Source organism: Oncorhynchus keta, chromosome 23 (assembly GCF_023373465.1).
Source record: "Oncorhynchus keta strain PuntledgeMale-10-30-2019 chromosome 23, Oket_V2, whole genome shotgun sequence".
In the NCBI taxonomy this organism is placed as follows: Eukaryota; Metazoa; Chordata; class Actinopteri; order Salmoniformes; family Salmonidae; genus Oncorhynchus; species Oncorhynchus keta.
The window spans coordinates 7,797,969-7,821,916 of record NC_068443.1 but is presented as its reverse complement, the minus strand read 5'-3'; the positions used below and the strand labels follow the sequence as shown (position 1 = coordinate 7,821,916).

General features: G+C 43.5%; 1 protein-coding gene across 2 annotated transcripts; it reads left to right on the top strand.

Moving 5' to 3' along the window:
- Window positions 1-339: 339 nt before the first annotated feature.
- On the top strand, window positions 340-23,948 carry sppl2 (signal peptide peptidase-like 2). Of its 2 annotated transcripts, none has more exons than XR_008076860.1 (15): window positions 340-496; window positions 1,023-1,139; window positions 1,309-1,491; window positions 2,618-2,707; window positions 3,174-3,313; window positions 7,142-7,284; window positions 8,565-8,661; window positions 8,937-9,053; window positions 16,142-16,223; window positions 18,263-18,337; window positions 19,359-19,421; window positions 19,553-19,652; window positions 20,180-20,257; window positions 21,235-21,485; window positions 22,398-22,547. XR_008076860.1 is itself a non-coding variant. In XM_052476151.1 (15 exons), exons 1-15 carry the CDS (start codon window positions 449-451, stop codon window positions 22,548-22,550), a joined length of 1,647 nt encoding a protein of 548 aa, XP_052332111.1. In that variant the 5' UTR covers window positions 340-448; the 3' UTR covers window positions 22,551-23,948. The 2 variants fall into 2 exon arrangements, 1 of the variants encoding a protein (XP_052332111.1); XM_052476151.1 differs by having other exon boundaries at window positions 21,235-21,395; window positions 22,398-23,948.

The following is a 23,948-nucleotide window of genomic DNA, read 5'->3' as shown; positions in this document are numbered from 1 at the left end:
CCCAAGCGGTTTTTTTCACCTAGTCTGATGTGCCCATGAGCAAGGCACTAATTGCTTCATGGTCGTGGTCAATAATGGCTAATCCCTGGCTCTGACCCCAAATATCCAAGTGAGTCTCAGGGGGAGTGGGATATACAAAAAAAATATATTTCCAATTCACACATGTACATGAGTGAAATAGGACAAATGTAAGCACCCGCCTAATTATGTTATCTAGTATGCTGACCACTAAATTATAGAAGCTGACAGAAAACCTCTGGAATTCATTGATATGTTTGATTGGCATCATGTAAACCAATCATAATTCGTGTACTTCAGTGCTGGTTAAAAAATAAACCAATGGCAAATGCACTATAGAATGTGGGCGAGAGCTGGGAAAACAGCTGGTGACCGCACGGTGAGAGCAGAGCAGTGCGGTTGATGGGAAGACAACAAGCAAGCAAGCATCATGAAGGCTTTGCTAAACCTGGTTTGGGCATATTTTCTCTTAAAACAGGTGAGACGGTCGCATGTCTATTTACCCAAAAAAATAACGTGGCATTCATCTGTAAAACAAGTCGCATGTGTCCGATCCAACGTTTAACAGTACTTGTTGTATTTTGTTGTCGAGATAATTAACAGTTAGCCTGCATGCTACATTGATGTTAGCTTGCGGAGAACACAACCTATCAGGGCGCTGAGAATAGTCGTAGCTATTAGGGCCCATCTACAAGTAATATCCTCTGTACATCATTCTGTAACATGGCTTTGATCATTTTTGATGTATCAATGCGGTTTAAGATTAATATCGTGCTCCCTGGTATTGTCCATTTTGGAAATGTCTAGTTAAAGCTTGTGCATCAGTGTAAAGCTGACTAGCTGGTGGAAAGATGTAGTACTGCACACTCTCATAAAGTCAGTTGACCAGTCTATTAAATATCTCAAGTTATTCTGGCCACTGTTACATCTCTGTCTATTGCTCTCACCCCTCTTCGAGGCACTTAGGCTTTTATCTATTATACACGTTAATTCTCTCTTGCCAGGTTGTTGGGGAATATGGGATGGCCCATTTCAGTGACAAGGGCCAAGGCAAAGGAAAGGATTACTGCATCTTCTTCAACTCCCAGTGGGCTCGTCTACCTCGGGACCTCAACAAAGCAGTAAGTGGAGTAAACGGCTGTCATTGTCACCTCTTGAGAGATGTCTAACAAAGGTGTGTGGTGTGTGTGCTCTCTGCCCTGACAAGTTCATCAGAATGCTGGTGTGTGGTGTGGTGTGTGCGCACGATGAAACCCATTATTAACCAATCGTCCTTTATGCCTCCACTAGTCTCGTCTGGAGACCTATGACCTGACACCGTCAGTCCTGTGTTTCCCATCAGACGTCCCCGAGGGTGGCTTCCCCAATCGTATCCCCATGGTGATGCGGGGGAACTGCACCTTCTATGAGAAGGTCCGCCTGGCTCAGCTCAATGGAGCTAAAGGCCTGCTCATCGTCAGCAAAGACAGACTGGTAAGAGTCAACCCATATAATTCATATCAAAGACAACTTGACTCTTACCAGCCTATGTCCTATCATATTAGCCTGGTGGTCCCACACCTGTCTATGTACTTTAGCCATCTCCTGTTCCCTCTTATCTTAACTAGTGCTGTTGTAAAAGGCTCGGAGGGAAAGACGCAGACTAAGAGCATTGGAACACACCTGTCGTAAACAGGTTATATACACTGAGTGTAGAAAACATTAAGGACACCTGCTCTTTCCATGACATAGACTGACCAGGTGAATCCAGATGAAGGCTATGATCCCTTATTGATGTTACTTGTTAAATCCAGTTCAACCAGCTTAGAAGAAGGGGAGGAGATGGGTTAAAGAAGGATTGTTAAGCTTTGAGACAATTGAGACATGGTTTATGTATGTGTGCCATTCAGAGGGTGAAAAATATTTAAGTGTCTTTGAACGTCATATGGTAGTAGCATGAATGGTCCACCACCCAAAGGACATCCAGACAACTTGTGACAACATTGGGAAGCATTGGAGTCAACATGGGTCAGCATCCCTGTGGAACGCTTTCGACACCTTGTAGAGTCCACGCCCCAACGAATTGAGTCTGTTCTGGGCACAGGAGGTTGGTGGCACCAAAATTGGGGAGGATGGGCTCGTGGTGATGGCTGGAGCAGAATGAGTGAAATGGTTCCCTCAGCAATGGTTCCCTCAGCAGCCTCCACTAGTTCTGAGGGCAAACTCAATATTAGGAAGGTGTTCCTAATGTTTGGTATACACAGTGTAGGTCATCGTGTGTAGGATCTTAATTTGAGCCAGTTTGCTACAACAGGAAAATTATCCTGCAGCAACAGGAAATGTGAATTATTATGTGGATTATAATTTATGGACATTTTTGAAGGTATTAATAAATGTTTAATAAAGGAAAATCAAGTCTGAAACTTCAGAAGCGTTTTTAAAACTCAAATGTTTTACATTTACTGCATTGTAGGATAGTTCTCCTGCAACAGGGTGATCAAATTAAGATCCTACAGCTGTAGTGTATAAATAATAGATTGAATATAGATTTTCTAAATAATTTCTGTACAGTCAGAGTTTGCCAATTGTAATTTTGTCATTTCTGTTTTTCCTATCACAGACCCCACCGGCAGGAAACAAGAGTCAGTATGAGGAGATTGACATCCCTGTGGCATTGCTCAGCTACACTGACATGCTGGACATTAGGAAGGTGAGAGCAGAGGAGAGACCAACATCTTGTAAAATTCTGGTAACTTTCCCCAAATTCCCAGCTTTTCCTGAAATCCCTGGCTAGAAGATTATCCGGGGAAAAAATAATGAATAAGCAGGAATTCCAGAAACTTCCAAGAGGATTTCTGGACTACCTGGGAGTTTTTGGGAAACGTTACTGGGATTTTGCAACCCTTACAACCACACTGTTCAGTAGGACACAGGATACGCTGTGGAACATTCAGAACTATATCATATAGAACAGAGATGCCTCTCTGACGTGTAGTGTAAGTATTGAGGCTATAGGAATCATGTCAGCATCTCTATTCGTGACATTTTATATCTGCCACCCTGATGAAACGAGACCCTGTTCAAAGAAAATTGATGTTTGTAACATTACTAACAAAGATCAACAAATCGGTTAATTAGTCAATTTACCCAAATGCTGTGTTTCCTGTTCCCTGCAGATGTTTGGACAGGGCAGAGAGGTGGCCATGTACGCGCCCAAGGAGCCCGTCCTGGACTACAACATGGTTATCATCTTCCTCATGGCTGTCGGGACGGTGGCCGTCGGAGGCTACTGGGCCGGTAGCAAGGACATCAAGAAGTAAGTCTGGTGGTAGTGGTGGTGGTGGTGGTGGGGGTAGTAGTAGTAGTAGTAGCAGTACTGGTGGTAGTAGTAGTAGTAGTAGTAGTAGTAGCAGTACTGGTGGTGGTAGTAGTACTGGTGGTGGTGTTAGAAGTAGTAGCACTACTAGTAGTAGTAGTAGTAGTAGTGGTAATACTAGTAGTGGTGGTGGTAGTAGTGGTGGTGGTAGTAGTATTAGTGGTAATACTAGTGGTGGTGGTAGTAGTAGTGGTGGTGGTGGTAGTAGTACTAGTGGTAGTAGTAGTACTAGTCGTGGTAGTAGTAGTAGTGGTGGTAGTAGTAGTGGCGGTGGTAGTAGTAGTACTAGTGGTAGAAGTAGTGGTGGTGGTAGTACTAGTGGTGGTAGTAGTGATGGTGGTGATCGTAGTACTAGTAGTGGTAGTAGTACTAGTAGTGATGGTAGTAATAGTACTATTAGTAGTACTAGTAATGGTAGTGGTGATAGTAGTAGTAGTAGTAGTAGTCGTAGTACTAGTGGTAGTAGTAGTACTAGTAGTGGTAGTAGTAGTACTAGTAGTGGTAGTAGTAGTACTAGTAGTGGTAGTAGTAGTGATGGTAGTAGTACTAGTAGTAGTCGTAGTACTAGTGGTAGTACTAGTAGTGGTGGTAGTAGTATCAAACGACTACCACCACTACTAGTATTTTAAACCTTGGTCCTCTCGTTATCGAGGTAAGCTGGTCTGCAACCTTTAGCCATCTCGTAATTGAGGTGAGCTCGGTCTGGTGATAGAAAACCCGGGTAGGGGTTTTATTCGGAAGAGCAGAATAGGGTCTGTCCCAGGACACCAGACCATAACTGTGCTCATGGGCGGTCCTCTGATTTAGTTCAACTCCAAAGGGTTCATTAAACAGTCCAAAATCACATTACACAATTTCACAAACAGTATCATCCTCACTCATTCATCTTATACAACAATCAGTTGTAAGCCTCATATCTGAGGCTATTGTATAAACAGCGTTATGGTAATGTATTGTCTCCCATGAGTTTCACAGAATTGTACTAAACGGACCAGTTCGTAGCTGGATTCTTCACCAATCTGTTATACCTTCTCCAGAACATAAATATTGTTCAGACCTCAAGTTCTGTGAGGTGGAAGAAATGCCTTTGTGCTCTCTACGAAAACTCACTCTCTCTCTATACTGTGGCCATGAGGAGATAATCTCCTCGAGGGATTTACGACCTCTCTGACCACAGTAGCCTGGTTGTATGAGACAGAGAGAGGGGGATGGTGCTCGCTGTACCCAAAGAGGGCAACGTCATGACAAATAGTACTAGTCGTGGTGGTGGTAGTAGTAGTAGTGGTGGTAGTAGTAGTAATAGTAGTGGTGGTAGTAGTAGTAGTGGTAGTAGTAGTAGTGGTGGTAGTAGTAGTGGTGGTGGTAGTAGTAGTAGTAGTAGTAGTAGTGGTGGTAGTAGTAGTAGTGGTGGTAGTAGTAGTAGTAGTAGTGGTGGTAGTAGTAGTGGTGGTGGTGGTAGTAGTAGTAATAGTAGTGGTGGTAGTAGTAGTAGTACTACTGGTAGTGGTAGTAGTAGTGGTGGTAGTAGTAGTGGTGGTAATAGTAGTACTAGTAGTGGTGGTAATAGTAGTACTAGTAGTGGTGGTAATAGTGGTACTAGTAGTGGTGGTAATAGTAGTACTAGTAGTGGTGGTAATAGTAGTACTAGTAGTGGTGGTACTAGTAGTGGTGGTACTAGTAGTGGTGGTAATAGTAGTACTGGTAGTGGTAGTAGTACTAGTAGTGGTGGTAGTAGTAGTAGTAGTAGTGGTGGTGGTAGTAGTAGTAGTAGTGGCTGTGGTAGTGGTGGTAGTAGTAGTACTAGTAGTGGTGGTAGTAGTAAGGACATCAAGAAGTCTGACAGACAGTAAAAAGTATTCCCTCACAAAAGGACACCTGACTTTTTGATTTGTTTGGTAGGACAGCGGTAGACACAGGAGAGAGTTTGCTGAAATGGCAGAGGGGCCAGATTCAAATTCAGGCTGCAGTGGAATATGTGATCCGGAGGCAACGGCTTAGACAGCTAGACAACCATAGGCCACTCCAACAGACATTTGTGGATCGCAGCGTGGTCTGAGACTACAATGAAAGCTAGTGTGGGAGGGAGAGTCTTGCAAGGCCACATAGTAGTGGCTTAATTTAGACCGTGGGTTAAATTATCAAGGGTTATCTCTGGGGAAAAGAGAGTGCTTTGGGCAGGGTAGAGAGAGAGGGGAAGAGTGAAGTTGCCTCTAGTCTAGATACTGAGCAGAGGTCAGTTCTGCAGGGGCTGGGCGATATGGGCAAAATATCATATCACAATATGTTTGATGTTTTTTAAATGTTTTTGAATTTAAAAAGTTCTAAATATGCTTTATGAGTAGCTCATGACCTTAAGGGTGGCAACACATACATTATAAGTGATTTCAATGGGGCTTTGTCCATTCTGATTGTTTTATACGGTTCAATGAAACTTCAACCAAAAGTTGGAATTTAGTGGGCACTTTGAATACAATGTTTGACATGACAACGACTGAAAAAGCCAGGGAGGGGCTCTTGTGGCACTGTAGGAACCAAAGTGTTGGTCAGAGTTTTCCAGTGGACCCTAAATCATGTTACATTAAAAGTGTTCTCTTACTGTAGCTTTGATGTAGCGAAAATATTCATGCTTCGCCTATTCCTCTCTGATTTAGAATATACCGCACCATTGCACAAACAACATGCTGATCTAGGCCGACAACACTACTGGTATCAGGCTGTATTAGCTAGCTAGCTGCTCTGAAATAAGTACATTTACAGTGCCTTGCGAAAGTATTCGGCCCCCTTGAACTTTGCGACAAATGCTCTCCATCCAACCTCACTGAGCTCGAGCTGTTTTGCAAGGAGGAATGGGAAAAAATGTCAGTCTCTCGATGTGCAAAACTGATAGAGACATACCCCAAGCGACTTACAGCTGTAATCGCAGCAAAAGGTGGCGCTACAAAGTATTAACTTAAGGGGGCTGAATAATTTTGCACGCCCAATTTTTCAGTTTTTGATTTGTTAAAAAAGTTTGAAATATCCAATAAATGTCGTTCCACTTCATGATTGTGTCCCACTTGTTGTAGATTCTTCACAAAAAATTACAGTTTTATATCTTTATGTTTGAAGCCTGAAATGTGGCAAAAGGTCGCAAAGTTCAAGGGGGCCGAATACTTTCGCAAGGCACTGTATAAAGGGTCTGAGTGATATGATGATCGATGCTTGACTGCCGTTTGACAAATACAAATATTTTTTATCTTATCCATAAAAGTCTCATTATAATATACTAGACTACCCGCATTGTTGAGCGTTTGGCATCTTTGAGCGTTTGGCTAGAGAGCTAGAGAGCGTTTGGCTAGAGAGCACGTGTCCAGACCAGAGTAGACATGTGGGGGTGGGGATTGGGGTGTGTGGAAGAGAGAGGGAGAGTGACGACACATAGCGAGTGGAGTAAACCATAAAAACTGACATTACTAAACATGGCGGAGAAGTGTAACACATTTTAACAAACCAAACGTTGAAATACAAGGTAAATAAAACAACACAAACCGGTTCGTGCATCAACCCCCCTTTACCCTCCCACTGTCAGTAACAGACCCCCCTTCATCCTACAGTTAAAGCCTCTCCACGATTTGGGGAGGGTATTACAGCTGATCTTAGATCTTCTACCTGGAGGGGGAGGCTCTAGCTTTAGGATGAAGGGTGAAGACCAGTTGCCTCAGGATGGAGAGGGGTCTGTTACTGACGACAGTCCCCAGGGGCCTCCCTCACGTGTCCCTCTGTCTGCAGGCGTTACCTGAAGCACAAGCGTGATGACAGCGTGGAGAAGCAGGACGAGGAGACGGTGGACGTGACGCCCATCATGATCTCTGTGTTCGTTGTCATGTGCTGCTCCATGCTGGTGCTGCTCTACTTCTTCTACGACCAACTGGGTACGACCTGGATCTATACCTGTCTCTACTTGTCTATACCGGTCTCTACCTGCCTCTACCTGTCTCTACCTGTCTCTACCTGTCTCTACCTGTCTCTACTTGTCTATACCGGTCTCTACCTGCCTCTACCTGTCTCTACTTGTCTATACCGGTCTCTACCTGCCTCTACCTGTCTCTACTTGTCTATACCGGTCTCTACCTGCCTCTACCTGTCTATACCGGTCTCTACCTGCCTCTACCTGTCTCTACCTGTCTCTACTTGTCTATACCGGTCTCTTAATCTAGTCTATGACCACCTGTATATACACCTGTACCCATCTATACCTGTCACTACCTGTCTATACTTGTCTCTTAATCTAGTCTATGACCACCTGTATATACACCTGTACCCATCTATACCTGTCACTACCTGTCTATACTTGTCTCTTAATCTAGTCTATGACCACCTGTATATACATCTCTACCTGTCTCTACCTCTCTCTACCTGTCTCTACCTGTCTCTCTGCCTTTACCTGTCTCTCTGTCTTTACTTGTCTCTCTGTCTTTACCTGTCTCTCTGCCTTTACCTGTCTCTCTGCCTTTACCTGTCTCTCTGCCTCTACCTGTCTATACCTGTCTATACCTGTCTCTTAATCTAGTCTGACTACCTGTATATACACCTGTACCCATCTATACCTGTCTATACCTGTCTCTTAATCTAGTCTATGACCACCTGTATATACATCTCTACCTGTCTATACCCATCTCTACCTCTCTATACCTGTCTCTACCTGTCTATACTTGTCTCTTAATCTAGTCTATGACCACCTGTATATACATCTCTACCTGTCTATACCTGTCTCTACCTGTCTCTTAATCTAGTCTATGACCACCTGTATACAAACGTGTACCCATCTATACCTGTCTATACCCGTCTCTCTGCCTTTACCTGTCTCTCTGCCTTTCTCACTGGTCAACATTCACTTATCTCTGTCTGTGTAGTGTCTATGATCATTGTTACATTCTATCCTCTCTGTCTGTGTAGTGTCTATGATCATTGTTACATTCTATCCTCTCTGTCTGTGTAGTGTCTATGATCATTGTTACATTCTATCCTCTCTGTCTGTGTAGTGTCTATGATCATTGTTACATTCTATCCTCTCTGTCTGTGTAGTGTCTATGATCATTGTTACATTCTATCCTCTGTCTGTGTAGTGTCTATGATCATTGTTACATTCTATCCTCTCTGTCTGTGTAGTGTCTATGATCATTGTTGTATTCTATCCTCTCTGTCTGTGTAGTTTATATGATCATTGGGATATTCTGCCTGGCCTCGTCTGTTGGCCTGTACAGCTGTCTCTGGCCCTTTGTTAGGAGACTCCCCTTCGGGAAGTGCAGGTGAGACTTACCATCAACCTAACAAATATCTGTTCATAATCACCAGGAAGTAGTCCACAATCAAGCTAACAAAGATCTGTTTATAATCACCAGGAAGTAGCCAACAATCAACCTAACAACAACACAAATCACAAGAGGATTACACAATCAACCCCAAAAAATAAAACAGAAATTGAATCAAAGCAAATAGTTGACTCTTCTCCATCTATTGTTGTATTTTTTACATTTATTTACTTTTTCCAACTTCTTCCTGATGTGTGTGTGTGTGTGTGCAGGATACCAGAGAACAACTTGCCTTACTGCCACAAGAGGCCTCAGGTCCGCATGCTGCTGTTGTCAGCCTTCTGCATCGGAGTCAGCATCACCTGGGGTGTGTTCCGCAACGAAGACCAGTGAGTATTAGGGTGGCAAAATTCCGGAATATTCGGAAAGTAACTTCTATAAAATTCCCAGGTTTTCCATAAATCCCAGTTAGAGGATTCCCGGATTTCCTGCTTATTCCTGGAATCTTCCAACCGTCTTACTGGTTGTCTACGCTGGAGGGATGAGTAATGTTGCCTGAGACCTGAAGACTGGCTTGAGCCTTTAGCTCCCAGATCTAATGAATGCTTAGGCATCAGGTTTCAGCTCCGTGGCCAACATAGTCTTCCTGAGGCGTTTATTTTATTGTTAGGTGGTAGATCAGATTTAATATTGCAGATACATTGTAGCCTCCATCAATGTAATTGTCTGCATAATTTTCAATCCCCCATATACATTTTTTTATGTATATACATTTTTATATTTTTAAAATATATTTTCCTTTATCATTTTCAACTAACCCTACCACCCGAGTAAACTAATGAACAACAACATTAAACTGAGATATGACTGAAGAGTTAATCAGGGTGATTTCTAAAAAAATAGACCGGTATTTTCCTTTCCAAGGTAGCAAGATCTTATCTATTTTTGCTAAATTTCTATACAAATTTATTGGAGTGAGATCATTTATTTCTTTTAGAATATGTACAGTGGGGCAAAAAAAGTATTTAGTCAGCCACCAAATGTGTAAGTTCTCCCACTTAAAAAGATGAGAGGCCTGTAATTTCCGTCATAGGTAGGTACACTTCAACTATGACAGAAAACAAAATCCAGAAAATCACATTGTAGGATTTTTAATGTATTTATTTGCAAATTATGGTGGAAAATAAGTATTTGGTCACCTACAAACAAGCAAGATTTCTGGCTCTCACAGACCTGTAACGTCTTCTTTAAGAGGCTCCTCTGTCCTCCACTTGTTACCTGTATTAATGGCACCTGCTTGAACTTGTTATCAGTATAAAAGACACCTGTCCACAACCTCAAACAGGTAGCCTGGGTTTCACTTTTGAGTTGTGGGTGTTTCTTTTCCGTGTGAGTGTTTGGTCCACACAGTACTTTTTCGGTTTTCGTTCGTTCACTTTATTGTTTTGTATTTCAGTGTTCAGTTCGTTTAATTAAATATTACATAATGAACACTTACCACGCTGCGCTTTGGTCCGATCCTTCTTCCACCTCTGAATGTCGTTATAGTTATTCCCTCCGCAAGGCAATCAAACAAGTGAAATACTAGTACAGGGACAAGGTGGAGTTGAAATTAAACGGCTCAGACACGAGACGTATGTGGCAGGGTCTACAGGAAATCACGGAATACAAAAAGAAAACCAGCCACGTCACGGACACCAACGTCAAGCTTCCAGACAAGCTAAACACCTTCTTTGCCCGTTTTGAGGATAACACAGTGTCACCGTCGCGGCCCGCTAACAAGGACTGCGCCTCTCCTTCTCCGTGGGTGACGTGAATAAAACATTTAAACGTGTTAACCCTGCTGGCCCAGATGCCATCCCTAGCCGTGTCCTCAGAGCACAGACCAGCCGGCTTGTGTGTTTGCAGACATATTCAATCGCTCCCTATCCCAGTCGGTTGTCCCCACATGCTTTAAGATGGCTACCATTGTTCTCCTCATTGAAACATCTGAAGTTCTTCAAAGGTAAATTATTTTATTTGATCCCAAGAAGGCAAATGGTAAATGCTAAGAGCTACTAAATGATTTTCTCTGGTTCTAAAGCATATTTAGAAAATCTGAGACCAGGATTGTAGAAAAGGATAAGCACTATTTATTTCATTTCATTTGCAATTTTCTGTCATCATGAAGTGCTGCGGGATTGAGGTTTTAGATGGCTACCATTGTTCCTGTAAGAAGGCAAAGGTAATATGACACCTCCTCACCTTCATCATGAAGTGCTTTGAGCCAGCCTAGACCCACCTTCGGCCTAGACCCACTTGCATACCGCCCCAACAGGTCCACAGACGATGCAATCGCCATCCCACTGCACACTGCCCTATCCCATCTGGACAAAAGGAATACCTATGTAAGAATGCTGTTCATTGACTACAGCTCACCATTCAACACCATAGTACCCTCCAAGCTCATCATCGAGGTGGAGGCCCTGGGTCTTAACCCTGCCCTGTGCAACTGGGTCCTAGACTTTCTGATTGGCCGCCCCCAGGTGGTGAAGGTAGGAAACAACATCTCCACTTCACTGACCCTCAACACTGGGGCCCCACAAGGGTTCATGCTCAGCCCCCTCCTGTACCCCCTGTTCACCCACGACTACGTGGCCATGCATGCCTCCAACTCAATCATCACGTTTGCAGACGACACACCAGTAGTGGGCTTGATTACCAACAACGATAACGACAACGATACAGGGAGGACAACGATACAGGGAGGATGTGAGGGCACTCGGAGTGTGGTGTCAGGAAAACAACCTCTCACTCAACATCAACAAAACAAAGGAGGTGATTGTGGACTTCAGGAAACAGCAGAGGGAGCACCCCCCTATCCACATCGAAGGGATAGCAGTGTAGAAGGTGGAAAGTTTTAAGTTCCTGGGCATACACATCACACACTGAAATGGTCCACCCACACAGACAGTGTGGTGAAGAAGGCGCAACACGTTTTCTCTTCAACCGCAGGAGGCTGAAAAAATGTGGCTTGTCACCCAAAACCCTGACAAACTTTTACAGATGCACAATCGAGAGCATCCTGTCGGGCTGTATCACAGCCTGGTACGGCAACTGCTCCGCCCTCAACCGCAAGGCTCTCCAGAGGGTGATGTGGTCTGCACAAAGCATCACCTGGGGCAAACTACCTGCCTTCCATGACACCTACAGCACCCAATGTCACAGGAAGGCCAAAAAGATCATCAAGGACAATAACCACCTGCGCCACTGCCTGTTCATACCGCTACAATCCAGAAGGCGAGGTCAGTACAGGTGCATTAAAGCTGGGACCGAGAGACTGAAATCACCTTATATTCAAGGCCATCAGACTGCTAAGCAGCAATCACTAACTCAGAGATGCTGCTGCCTACATTGAGATCCAATCACTGGCCACTGTAATAAATGGCTCACTCGTCACTTTATACAAAGCCACTCTAAATAACGGCACTTTAATAATGTTTACATGTCTTACATTACTCATATCACATGTACACTACCGTTCAAAAGTTTGGGGTCACTTAGAATTGTCCTTGTTTTTGAAAGGAAGGCACATTTTTTTTTGTCCATTAAAATAACATCAAATTGATCAGAAATACTATTGTAGCTGGAAACGGCAGTTTTTTTTTAAATGGAATATCTACATAGGTGTACAGAGGCCCATTTATCAGCAACCATCACTCCTGTGTTCCAATGGCACGTTGTGTTTGCTAATCCAGGTTTATAATTTTAAAAGGCTAATTGATCATTAGAAAACCCTTTTGCAATTATGTTAGCACAGCTGAAAACTGTTGTCCTGATTAAAGAAGCAATAAAACTGGCCTTCTTTAGACTAGTTGAGTATCTGGAGCATCAGCATTTGTGGGTGCGATTACAGGCTCAAAATGGCCAGAAGCAAATAACTTTTTTCTAAAGCTCATCAGTCTATTCTAGTTCTGAGAAATGAAGGCTATTATTCCATGTGAGAAATTGCCAAGAAACTGAAGATCTTGTACAACGCTGTGTACTACTCCCTTCACAGAACAGCTCAAACTGGCTCCAACCAGAATAGAAAGAGGAGTGGGAGGCCCCGGTGCACATCTGAGCAAGAGGAAAGTACATTAGAGTGTCTAGTTTGAGAAACAGACAAGGATATCCCTGCTAGCCAAACCATCCCTAACCCGGACAGCGTTGGGCCAATTGTGCTTTTCCCCATGGACCTCCCGGTCGCGGCTGGCTGCAACAGAGCCTGGGCTCGAACCCAGAATCTCTGATGGCACAGCTAGCACTCCGATGCAGTACCTTAGACTACTGCGCCACACGAGAGGCCCGATAATTTTTTTTCTTTTAATATATTAATATAAAACAAATCTACATACTTCGCTTTGGTTAGTGGAGATGGAGGAGACTGAAACAAAAACATATGCTTAAAGTCCTTCACTTCCTCTTTCAAAATGTAATTTGGTGAATCATGGGTGACTCATTTGTAACAAGTTTCAGTAAATTATTTTTGGTAGCATTTCTGTATTTTAAGATGACAAAATAATTGTCCTTGGAGCTCAGAGAGGATTGTTTTGAGGCACAGATCTAGGGAAGAGGAATCATTTGAAGGTCCCCAAGAACACAGTGGCCTCCATCATTCTTAAATGGAAGAAGTCTGGAACCACCAAGACTTCCTAGAGCTGTCCGCCCGGCCAAACTGAGCAATTGAGTTCCTCTGTGGAGATGGGAGAACCTTCCAGATGGACAACCATCTCTACAGCACTCCACCAATCAGGCCTTTATGGTAGAGTGGCGAGACGGAAGCCACTCCTCAGCAAAAGGCACATAACAGCCTGCTTGGAGTTTACCAAAAGGCACCTAAAGGACTTTCAGACCATGAGAAACAAGATTCTCTGGTCTGATGAAACCAAGATTGAACTCTTTGACCTGAATGCCAAGCGTCACGCCTGGAGGAAACCTGGCACCATCCCTACGGTGAAGCATGGTGGCGGCAGCATCATGCTTTGGGGATGTTTTTCATCAGCAGGGACTGGGAGACTAGTCAGGATCGAGGGAAAGATGAACAAAGCAATGTACATAGACCCTTGATGAAAACCTGCTCCAGAGCGCTTAGAACCTCAGACTGGGGCGAAGGTTCACCTTCCAACAGGACAACGACCCTAATCACACAGCTAAGACAACGCAGGAGTGGCTTCGGGACAAGTCTCTGAATATCCTTGAGTGGCCCAGCTGGACTTGAACCCAATTTAACACCTCTGGAGAGACCTGAAAATAGCTGTGCTGCAACTCCCCTCTTCCAACCTGACAGAGCTTGAGAGGATCTTCTGAAATGAATGTGAGAAACTCGCTAAATACAGGTGTGCCAAGCTTGTGCCGTCATACCCAAGAAGAATCAAGGCTGTAATCGCTGCCAAAGGTGTTTCAACAAAGTAGTGATTAAAGGTTCTGAATACTAATGCAAATGTAATATTTCAGTTCAATTAAAAAAAAACATTTAAAAAATCAATTTTCGAATAAGGCTTCAACGTAACTTGGTGGAAAGTCAAGGGGTCTGAATACCTTCAGAATGTATACGACAATTATTTGATGGTCCGACCACATTTTGTCCCCGATCACCTTTTTTATTTTTTTAAACTTTTGGTGCCAGAGAGAATGAAATAATAAGAAAGTAGTCAAGACGACTAGCTTGATTGAGCCTCCGCCATGTATATCTCACTAGGTCAGGATATTAAACCTCCTCCATGTATATCTCACTAGGTCAGGATATTAAACCTCCTCCATGTATATCTCACTAGGTCAGGATATTAAACCTCCATGTATATCTCACTAGGTCAGGATATTAAACCTCCTCCATGTATATCTCACTAGGTCAGGATATTAAACCTCCATGTATATCTCACTAGGTCAGGATATTAAACCTCCATGTATATCTCACTAGGTCAGGATATTAAACCTCCATGTATATCTCACTAGGTCAGGATATTAAACCTCCTCCATGTATATCTCACTAGGTCAGGATATTTAACCTCCATGTATCCACTAGTTCTAATATATCCATGACATTCGTGATTTCCTTAAGAGCATGAGGTTGATAGGATGTAGTGTGATTTCCTTAAGTGCATGAGGTTGATAGGATGTAGTGTGATTTCCTTAAGTGCATGAGGTTGATAGGATGTAGTGTGATTTCCTTAAGTGCATGAGGTTGATAGGATGTAGTGTGATTTCCTTAAGTGCATGAGGTTGATAGGATGTAGTGTGATTTCCTTAAGAGCATGAGGTTGATAGGATGTAGTGTGATTTCCTTAAGTGCATGAGGTTGATAGGATGTAGTGTGATTTCCTTAAGTGCATGAGGTTGATAGGATGTAGTGTGATTTCCTTTACGGTCCATAGAGATATTTAAAACTATATTATAATCTCCCACCATAATCATTTATTAAATTTTTTATTTTAATTTTATTGAACCTTTTATTTAACTAGGCAAGTCAGTTAAGAACCAATTCTTATTTACAACGACGGCTTACCAAAAGGCAAAAGGCCTCCTGAGGGGGACGGGGGATTCAAAATACAAAACAAATGTAACAAAATATAAATATAGGACAAAACACACATCATGACAAGAGAGACAACACTACATAAAGACAGACCTAAGACAACAACATAGCAAAGCAGCAACACATGGCAACACAGCATGGTAGCAAAACCACATGACAACAACATGGTAGCATCACAACATGGTAGCAGCATAAAACAGGGTACAAACATTATTGGGCTCAGACAACAACACAAAGGGCAAGAAGGCAGAGAAAACAATACATCACAGAAAACAGCCACAACTGTCAGTAAGAGTGTCCATGATTGAGTCTTTGAATGAAGAGATGTGTTTGCTGCAGCTCGTTCCAGTCGCTAGCTGCAGCGAACTGAAAAGACAAGCGACCCAGGGATGTGTGGGCTTTGGGGACCTTTAACAGAATATATATATTTTCAAAGAAGTGTGGATCATCATTATTTGGACTGTATAGGTAACCTATTTAAAATCATCCATCTACCTTGAGGATCTGTTTGGACAATTTGCACATTCAGATCAAAATTACTGTTAATTAATATCACCCCTTTTTAAATTTCTTTGCCCATTGGGAGAAGTATATTTCACTCCCAGGCCTTTTTCCACACAGCTTCATCTAACATTGCTGAATGAGTTTCCTGTAAACAATAGATATATTCCTTCTCTTTTAGTTAGGTAAATACTGATCGTCTTTTCTTATTATCTGCTAAGCCATTACAGTTACAACTGGCTATACTTATTTCACCATAATGAGATACAAGTTTCAAATCTATGTTTTGTAAACTCACCATTAAAAAGTACCATAGTGACTGAGTGTCCATATAGCTGTACTGTGATATTTGCATTGCTACTTGAGGTGTTTTGTTTGTGCTGGCTAACTGTTGTTCCTGCCATCTGCTGTGTCCTCTCCTAGGTGGGCGTGGGTGTTACAAGACGCCCTGGGCATAGCCTTCTGTCTCTACATGCTCAAGACTATCAGACTGCCCACGTTTAAGGTGCATACACCGTTTTAATGCCAGCCCTATTCGCCCCTATTCGCAAGTCAGTTAAAAACAAATTCTTATGTACAATGACAGCCTACACCTGCCAAACCCGGACGACGCTGGGCCAATTGTGTACCTCTATATGGGACTCCCAATCACGGCCGGTTGTGATAGAGCCTGGATTCGAATCAGGTTGTCTGTAATGACGCCTCTAGCACCGAGATGCAGTGTAGTCAGTATTGTATAGTCAGTATGATTCTATATGTACAGTTGAAGTCTAAAGTTTACATACACTTTAGCCAAATACATATGCAAACTCAGTTTTTCACAAATCTTAGTAAAAATTCACTGTCTTAGGTCAGTCAGGATCACAACTTTATTTTAAGAATGTGAAATGTCAGAATAATAGTAGAGATAATGATTTCTTCTATCACATTCTCAGTGGGTCAGAAGTTTACATACACTCAATTAGTATTTGGTAGCATTGCCTTTAATTTTTTTTTATTGTTTAACTTGGGTCAAACGTTTCGGGTAGCCTTCCACAAGCTTCCCAAAATAAGTTGGGTGAGCTGGTGTAACTGAGTCAGGTTTGTAGGCCTCCTTGCTCGCACACGCCTTTTCAGTTCTGCCCACACATGTTCTATAGGATTGAGTTCAGGGCTTTGTGATGGCCACTCCAATACCTTGACTTTGTTGTCCTTAAGCCATTTTGCCACAACTTTGGAAGTATGCTTGGGGCCATTGTCCATTTGGAAGACTCATTTGTGACCAAGCTTTAACTTCCTGACTGATGTCTTGAGATGTTGCTTCAATATATCCACATAATTTCCCCTCCTCATGATGCCATCTATTTTGTGAAGTGCACCAGTCCCTCCTGCAGAAAAGCACCCCCACAACATGATGCTGCCACCCCTGTGCTTCACAGTTGGGATGGTGTTCTTCCGCTTGCAAGCCTTCCCCTTTTTCCTCCAAACATAACAATGGTCATTATGGCCAAGCAGTTCTATTTTTGTTTCATCAGACCAGAGGACATTTCTCCAAAAAGTACGATCTTTGTCCCCATGTGCAGTTGCAAACCGTAGTCTGGCTTTTTTATGGCGGTTTTGGAGCTGTGGCTTCTTCCTTGCTGAGCGTCCTTTCAGGTTATGTCAATATAGGACTCGTTTAGCTGTGGATATAGATACTTTTGTACCTGTTTCCTCCAGCATTTTCACAAGGTCCTTTGCAGCTGTTCTGGGATTGATTTTCACTTTTCGCACCAAAGTACGTTCATCTCTAGGATCTAAGTTTAGGCCTTGAAGGTAGGCCTTGAAATACATCCACAGGTACACCTCCAATTGACTCAAATTATGTCAATTAGCCTATCAGAAGCTTCTAATGCCATAACATACTTTTCTGGAATTTCCCAAGCTGTTTAAAGGCACAGTCAACTTAGTGTATGTAAACTTCCTTCCGACTTCAACTGTAATTCAATGGATACACGTAGATGGATCATAGCGTAACAGGAAGGTAGCCGAGCGGTGGGCCGGCAACCAAAATCTCGCTTGTTCGAATCCCAGAGAGCCGACAAGGTAGAACAAAATCTTTATGTGCCCTTGAGCAAGGCACTTATCCCTAATTGCTCCCGGATCTCCATTGATAATGGCAGTTCCTGGCTGTGACCCCACTCTCCAAGTTGTGATATTTACAAACACAACAAAAACATTTCCATTTCACACATGCGTATTAGTACACACTTGTACATGTGTGAAATAGGACAAATACAAGCACTAACTAAATGATTATATAATACAAGTAGAATCACTAGAACTGGAATATCCCATTCAAGTCAGTGGATTTGTCTGTCATTTTAAAGTGTTACCGACCACATTAACTACGTAGGGCCAGGAGTTATACTGATGATCATGCATGTGCGTGTTTAATGACCAGGAGTTTTTCCCCCGACCCCCTATGACATGCAGTGACCTCTGTATCTAACCTCTTTGAACAACATCCATAAGCTGGAGAAGTCGTATTAATGTCTTCTTGTTCTTGCATGTGTTCTGCTCCAGGCCTGCACCATGCTGCTGGTGACCCTGTTTGTCTACGATGTTTTCTTTGTTTTTATCACTCCTCTCTTCACCAAGGTACGTCACAGTGGAGCCCCTCCTTTTGAATAGGAAATATTGATACCTATTTAATCCTAAAGCGCTTTTTGTTACAGGACAAATTTCTGATATTTTCACCAATTATTGGCAAAAAGCTGATCTGAATTAGTGAAAAAAGATAAGACTTAGGCGGTGCTATACAGGCGGTGCTATACAGGCGGTGCTATACAGTATTGTGGAGTAACTACAATGTTGTTGATCCATCCTCAGTTTTCTCATATCACAGCCAATAAACTCTGAAACGGTTTTAAAGTCACCATTGGCCTTATGATGAAATCCCTGAGTGGTTTCCTTCCTCTTCGGCAACTGAGTTAGGAAGGATGCCTTTATCTTTGTCGTGACTGGGTTGTATAGATGATTAATAACTTCACCATGCTCGAAGGGATATTCAATGTCAATTTATTTTTAGCCATCTACCAATAGGTGCCCTTCTTTGCGAGGTATTGGAAAACCTCCCTGGTCATTGTGCTTGAATATGTCTTTGAAATTCACTGCTCGACTGAGGGACCTTACAGATAATTGTATGTGTGGAGTACAGAGATTAGATAGTCATTCAAAAATCATGTTAAACACTATTATTGGACACAGAGTGAGTCCAAGCAACTTATTATGTGACTTGTAAAGCACATTTTACATTTTACTCCTGAACTTATTTATTTAGGTTTGCCATAACAAAAGGGTGAGAATACCTTCTGAACGCACTGTATGTGCTATACATGAAGCAGTAACTAACTGGCTAAATAAATGGACTACATTATCAGTGTTTCCCAAACTCAGTCCCGGGGCCCCCCCTTGGGTGAACATGTTTTTTTTTTGTTGCCCTAGTACTACACAGCTGATTCAAATAACCAACTCATCATCAAGCTTTTGTTTGTTTGAATCGGCTGTGTAGTGCTAGGGCAAAAAACAACACGTGCACCTAGTGGGGGCCCCGGGACCAAGTTTGGGAAACCCTGCATTAAGCCACTACCATGTTGTTGTCCTGTGTTTGTCTCCTCAGAGTGGCCATAGTATTATGGTGGAGGTGGCGGCTGGGCCCTCTGACTCCTCCACACATGAAAAGGTACAGTAGGCTTTGATTTGATTTGGTCTCATTATGACAGTTGTTCGTTCTCTTGAAGTGATGTAACAGTAGAAAGCTGTGATAATGTAACTAATAAAGGATGCTCCCTGTCCTTGCTGGCCTTCCTCCAGCTTCCTATGGTGCTCAAAGTGCCCCGCCTCAACTCCTCCCCTCTGGCTCTGTGTGACAGGCCCTTTTCTCTGCTGGGATTTGGAGACATCTTAGTCCCAGGTAATACTACTCTACTATACTACTGTACTGTATTTTACTACTGTACTATAGTCTACTACTGTACTGTATTCTACTACTGTACTGTAGTCTACTACTGTACTATAGTCTACTACTGTACTATAGTCTACTACTGTACTGTATTTTACTACTGTACTATAGTCTACTACTGTACTCTACTACTGTACTATAGTCTACTACTGTACTCTACTATACTACTGTACTATAGTCTACTACTGTACTGTATTTTACTACTGTACTGTAGTCTCTACTGTACTGTACTCTACTACTGTACTATAGTCTACTACTACTACTGTAGTATACTACTGTACTCTACTACTGTACTATACTCTACTACTGTACTCTACTACTGTACTATAGTCTACTACTGTACTCTACTACTACTCTCCTACTGTACTGTACTCTAGTCTCTGTTATCTGTACAATATCTAACTCTTGTTATCGTATCTTTCTGTGGCGAGATATCTGTACTCGTCCCTGTTGAGCTGACCATGTTCTTTCTTTCTCAGGTCTGCTGATAGCCTACTGTCACAGGTTTGACATCCTAATGCAGTCCTCACGGTTCTATTTCCTGGCCTGCACTATCGGTAAGACCGACACATTTCCATTTTGATAGTCAAAAACGTCATTTGTGTGTAGAGTCTTTTATAACAACTAGTATTTGTTCCAAACAAGCAGTAACATACCTGCTTCATTCTCCCTCCCTCCCCCTCCACCCACTCTCCTCTCCCTCCTCTCTCTCCCCCTCCACCCACTCTCCTCTCTCTCCCCCTCCACCCACTCTCCTCTCCCTCCTCTCTCTCCCCCTCCACCCACTCTCCTCTCCCTCCTCTCTCTCCCCCTCCACCCACTCTCCTCTCCCTCCTCTCTCTCCCCCTCCACCCACTCTCCTCTCACTCCTCTCTCTCCCCCTCCACCCACTCTCCTCCCTCCTCTCTCTCCCCCTCCACCCACTCTCCTCTCACTCCTCTCTCTCCCCCTCCACCCACTCCTCTCTCTCCCCCTCCACCCACTCTCCCCCCCCTCCACCCACTCTCCCTCTCCACTCCTCTCCCCTCCACCCACTCTCCCTCCCTCTCTTCCCCTCCACCCACTCTCCTCTCCCTCCTCTCTCTCCCCCTCCACCCACTCTCCTCTCCCTCCTCTCTTCCCCTCCACCCACTCTCCTCTCCCCCCCCCTCCACCCACTCCCCTCTCACTCCTCTCTCCCCCCCTCCACCCACTCTCCCTCCTCCCTCCTCTCCTCTCCCCCTCCACCCACTCTCTCTCTCTCCCCCTCCACCCACTCTCCTCTCTCTCCCCCTCCACCCACTCTCCTCTCCCCCTCCACCCTCCCTCTCCACCCACTCCCCTCCACCCACACTCCTCTCTCTTCCCCCTCCACCCACTCTCCTCTCTTCCCCTCCACCCACAATCCTCTCTCTCCCCCCACCCACTCCACCCACTCTCCTCTCCCTCCTCTCTCTCCCCCTCCACCCATTCTCCTCTCTCTCCCCCTCCACCCACTCTCCTCTCTCTCCCCCTCCACCCACTCTCCTCTCCCTCCTCTCTCTCCCCCATGAAGGTTATGGTATCGGGCTGCTCATCACCTTCGTAGCTCTGGCCCTGATGCAGATGGGTCAGCCGGCCCTGTTATACCTGGTGCCTTGCACCCTCCTCTCCAGCCTGGCGGTGGCGCTGTGGCGCAAAGAGCTGCCATTATTCTGGACAGGAAGTGGATTTGTGGTGATTACCAGTTTGATTTGAGTGCCTTCTTCTTCTACGGAAAGAAACATTTCTAGTGTTTTGTACCACAAAGTAAACCTAGAATTTAAAGTTGAGTACCGTAACCCCGAAAACAAACTAGATATAAATCACTTCTTCGTTCCAACATGCTGTTTCTGTTTGCTGTTCCCCCTGCTGTGCTCCGCCCCTTCCTGTCTTCTACTGTCATTTTACTGTGGGTTCTCTGCTTTGCTGCTGAGGGCTCCAGGGTCTGTGCTCCGCCCCTTCCTGTCTTCTACTGTCATTTTACTGTGGGTTCTCTGCTTTGCTGCTGAGGGCTCCAGGGTCTGTGTCTGCCACCCGCCTGGATTCTCCCATTTTATTCCTCTGCTCCTAGATAAGTGTCATATTGTCTTAATAGATTGTCCTGTGGTGTTAGAATAGATACTTCGAGGGTCATTAAACACTATTGGTAGGTAGAGACGTGATGAATTCACACATTGACAACATGAATTGTATCTGACGATGAGAAGGGGAGTGTTCTGAACTGTCTCTCACCCATTTTCTCTGAACTGCAAATTGTGAAGATGCTTCTATAAGCTACTGGGTTTGAATGTGGTGTGAAACGAGGTGCTCTGAAGCAACTTTCCTTCCTGAGAATGCTTTTCCCCTCTGTGTGTCTGAGGTAGCCTGGCCCCCAAATATGTTTGTGCTGTAAGGCCAACCCAGGGTACCAGTTTTATCTGAGGTGTTTTCAAGCTCAATGTATAGCCATACCTCTGCTAACGGTCTACCAGGCTGGCTAACACACTCCTCCAGTCAGTGGTGATTCTAGTGAAGGACAACAACCTCATGGTAGAAAAGCCATCAAGCCGATTGATCCACTTGTTGAGAGGAATGGCTGTATATTTTGTTTATGCAGGATGCCAACAATCTTATCTGTGTGCGTATTGTTGGCAATAGTCTGTCTCCCAGACTTGCTCCACAGTGGTCTGATGTCTCCACTCTGTATATCCCTCTCAGCCTCCCATAGTTCTGCAACCAATCAACTGTATGCAAACCCCAGGACCACCCACAGATGACCCCCTCACCAATCCTGAGCCACAAGGTCCTGATGCAACCAATCAGAGTGAGGACACTCCCCTTCCAGAGAAAGAGGCCAGCAAATCAGAGTAAAGGACTTCTAGGATGCCAATTTCTTATTCATTTCATTGTATTTTTGACACATAGGATCTCAATGGAACACTATAAGTTCTTAAACAAATGATAAACATTTCAGTGCACTTGGTGTGAAAAAGGGTAAGAAAAGGACAGACGTGAGAGAGGGAGGGCACTCAACCTACAGTGGCAGTTCTGTAAGGTGTGAAACACCTTGGGGTCAGCAGGGATCAGCACTGGCTGAGAGTCCTGGATGATGCTCTGTAGACCCAGGTCAAAGAGCACAACATACACAGCCCCGACTGCGACCTACGCTGACTTAACGCCCCTCTCATGAGTTTTATCATCCTGTCACATAAAATAGACGTTTTGTCTCCAAACTCTCCTGTCCTCCAGTTCATCATTTATCCCACCAGTCCTATGCAAAATAGCAGTCAACAATCTCCACAACCTAGAAGGTCAATGTGTTTGCAGTCCTACCATCAGAAGCTCTGTCGGTTAGCTTGTTCCCAATCTCCTTTATTCAGTACCTTGAAGAAGAAGCACACTACTGCTTGTCTCTATGTTTATGACAGATGTAGTATCTACCGTACTACATACCCTATATCATGTGGTGCTATCATGGACTCTCAACGACCTAAACGGTATAGAATAATTATTGATTTAGGGGGTCAAAGGGCAGGGGGTCAAAGGGCGGTTTCCTAGTGAACTAAAAAAACAAGCTTAATGGAGAATCTCCTTGTAAATTGTTATAAATCCTGGATAAGGCTTAATCCGTGCCCGGGAAACCTTCTCCAATAGTTTTTTTGATTTGGTTTAAATCTGACCTTTTGACCTTTTTATTGTTTTTGCATGCTATGGGTTTGGTTTAAACCAGGCTGTCAACAATAGTGTGTGGTTTATATAGTAGCTTACACACTGTGTTTATATAATACTAAGGGTGCAACAGTTAATGTTGTCCACACCGTTTCTCTAGTAGATTTTGTGGTCCCATTTTCCATTAGGTGTAAAACCCATGTATTTATGTGGTAGATACATACAGTAGTATATAGGTGTAATTACATTGTAGGCAGCTAGGTTCAAATAGTACTTAAACATGTTTAACAGTTTTTAAAGTTGTAACTAATTACACTAACTACTTACTGGTATGTAGCTACCATGTGAACACATGGGTTATAAGGAGACCTAATGTAGAGCGACCAATTTTGGTTATATAATTCATATTGTCTTAATGGGTTTTGGCCTTACTGGTGTCCATGGTTACAATTGGAATGTCTCTGTGCATAGTGCTTTATGAAGACAGAGTTCTGTATTCATGTGTTAGTTTATTATGTTTCTTAAACTGATAAGTGATACTTTATGTTGTTTGGGGGGAGGGGGGGAGGTTGTCTCATGATAATAAACTCAGCAAAAAAA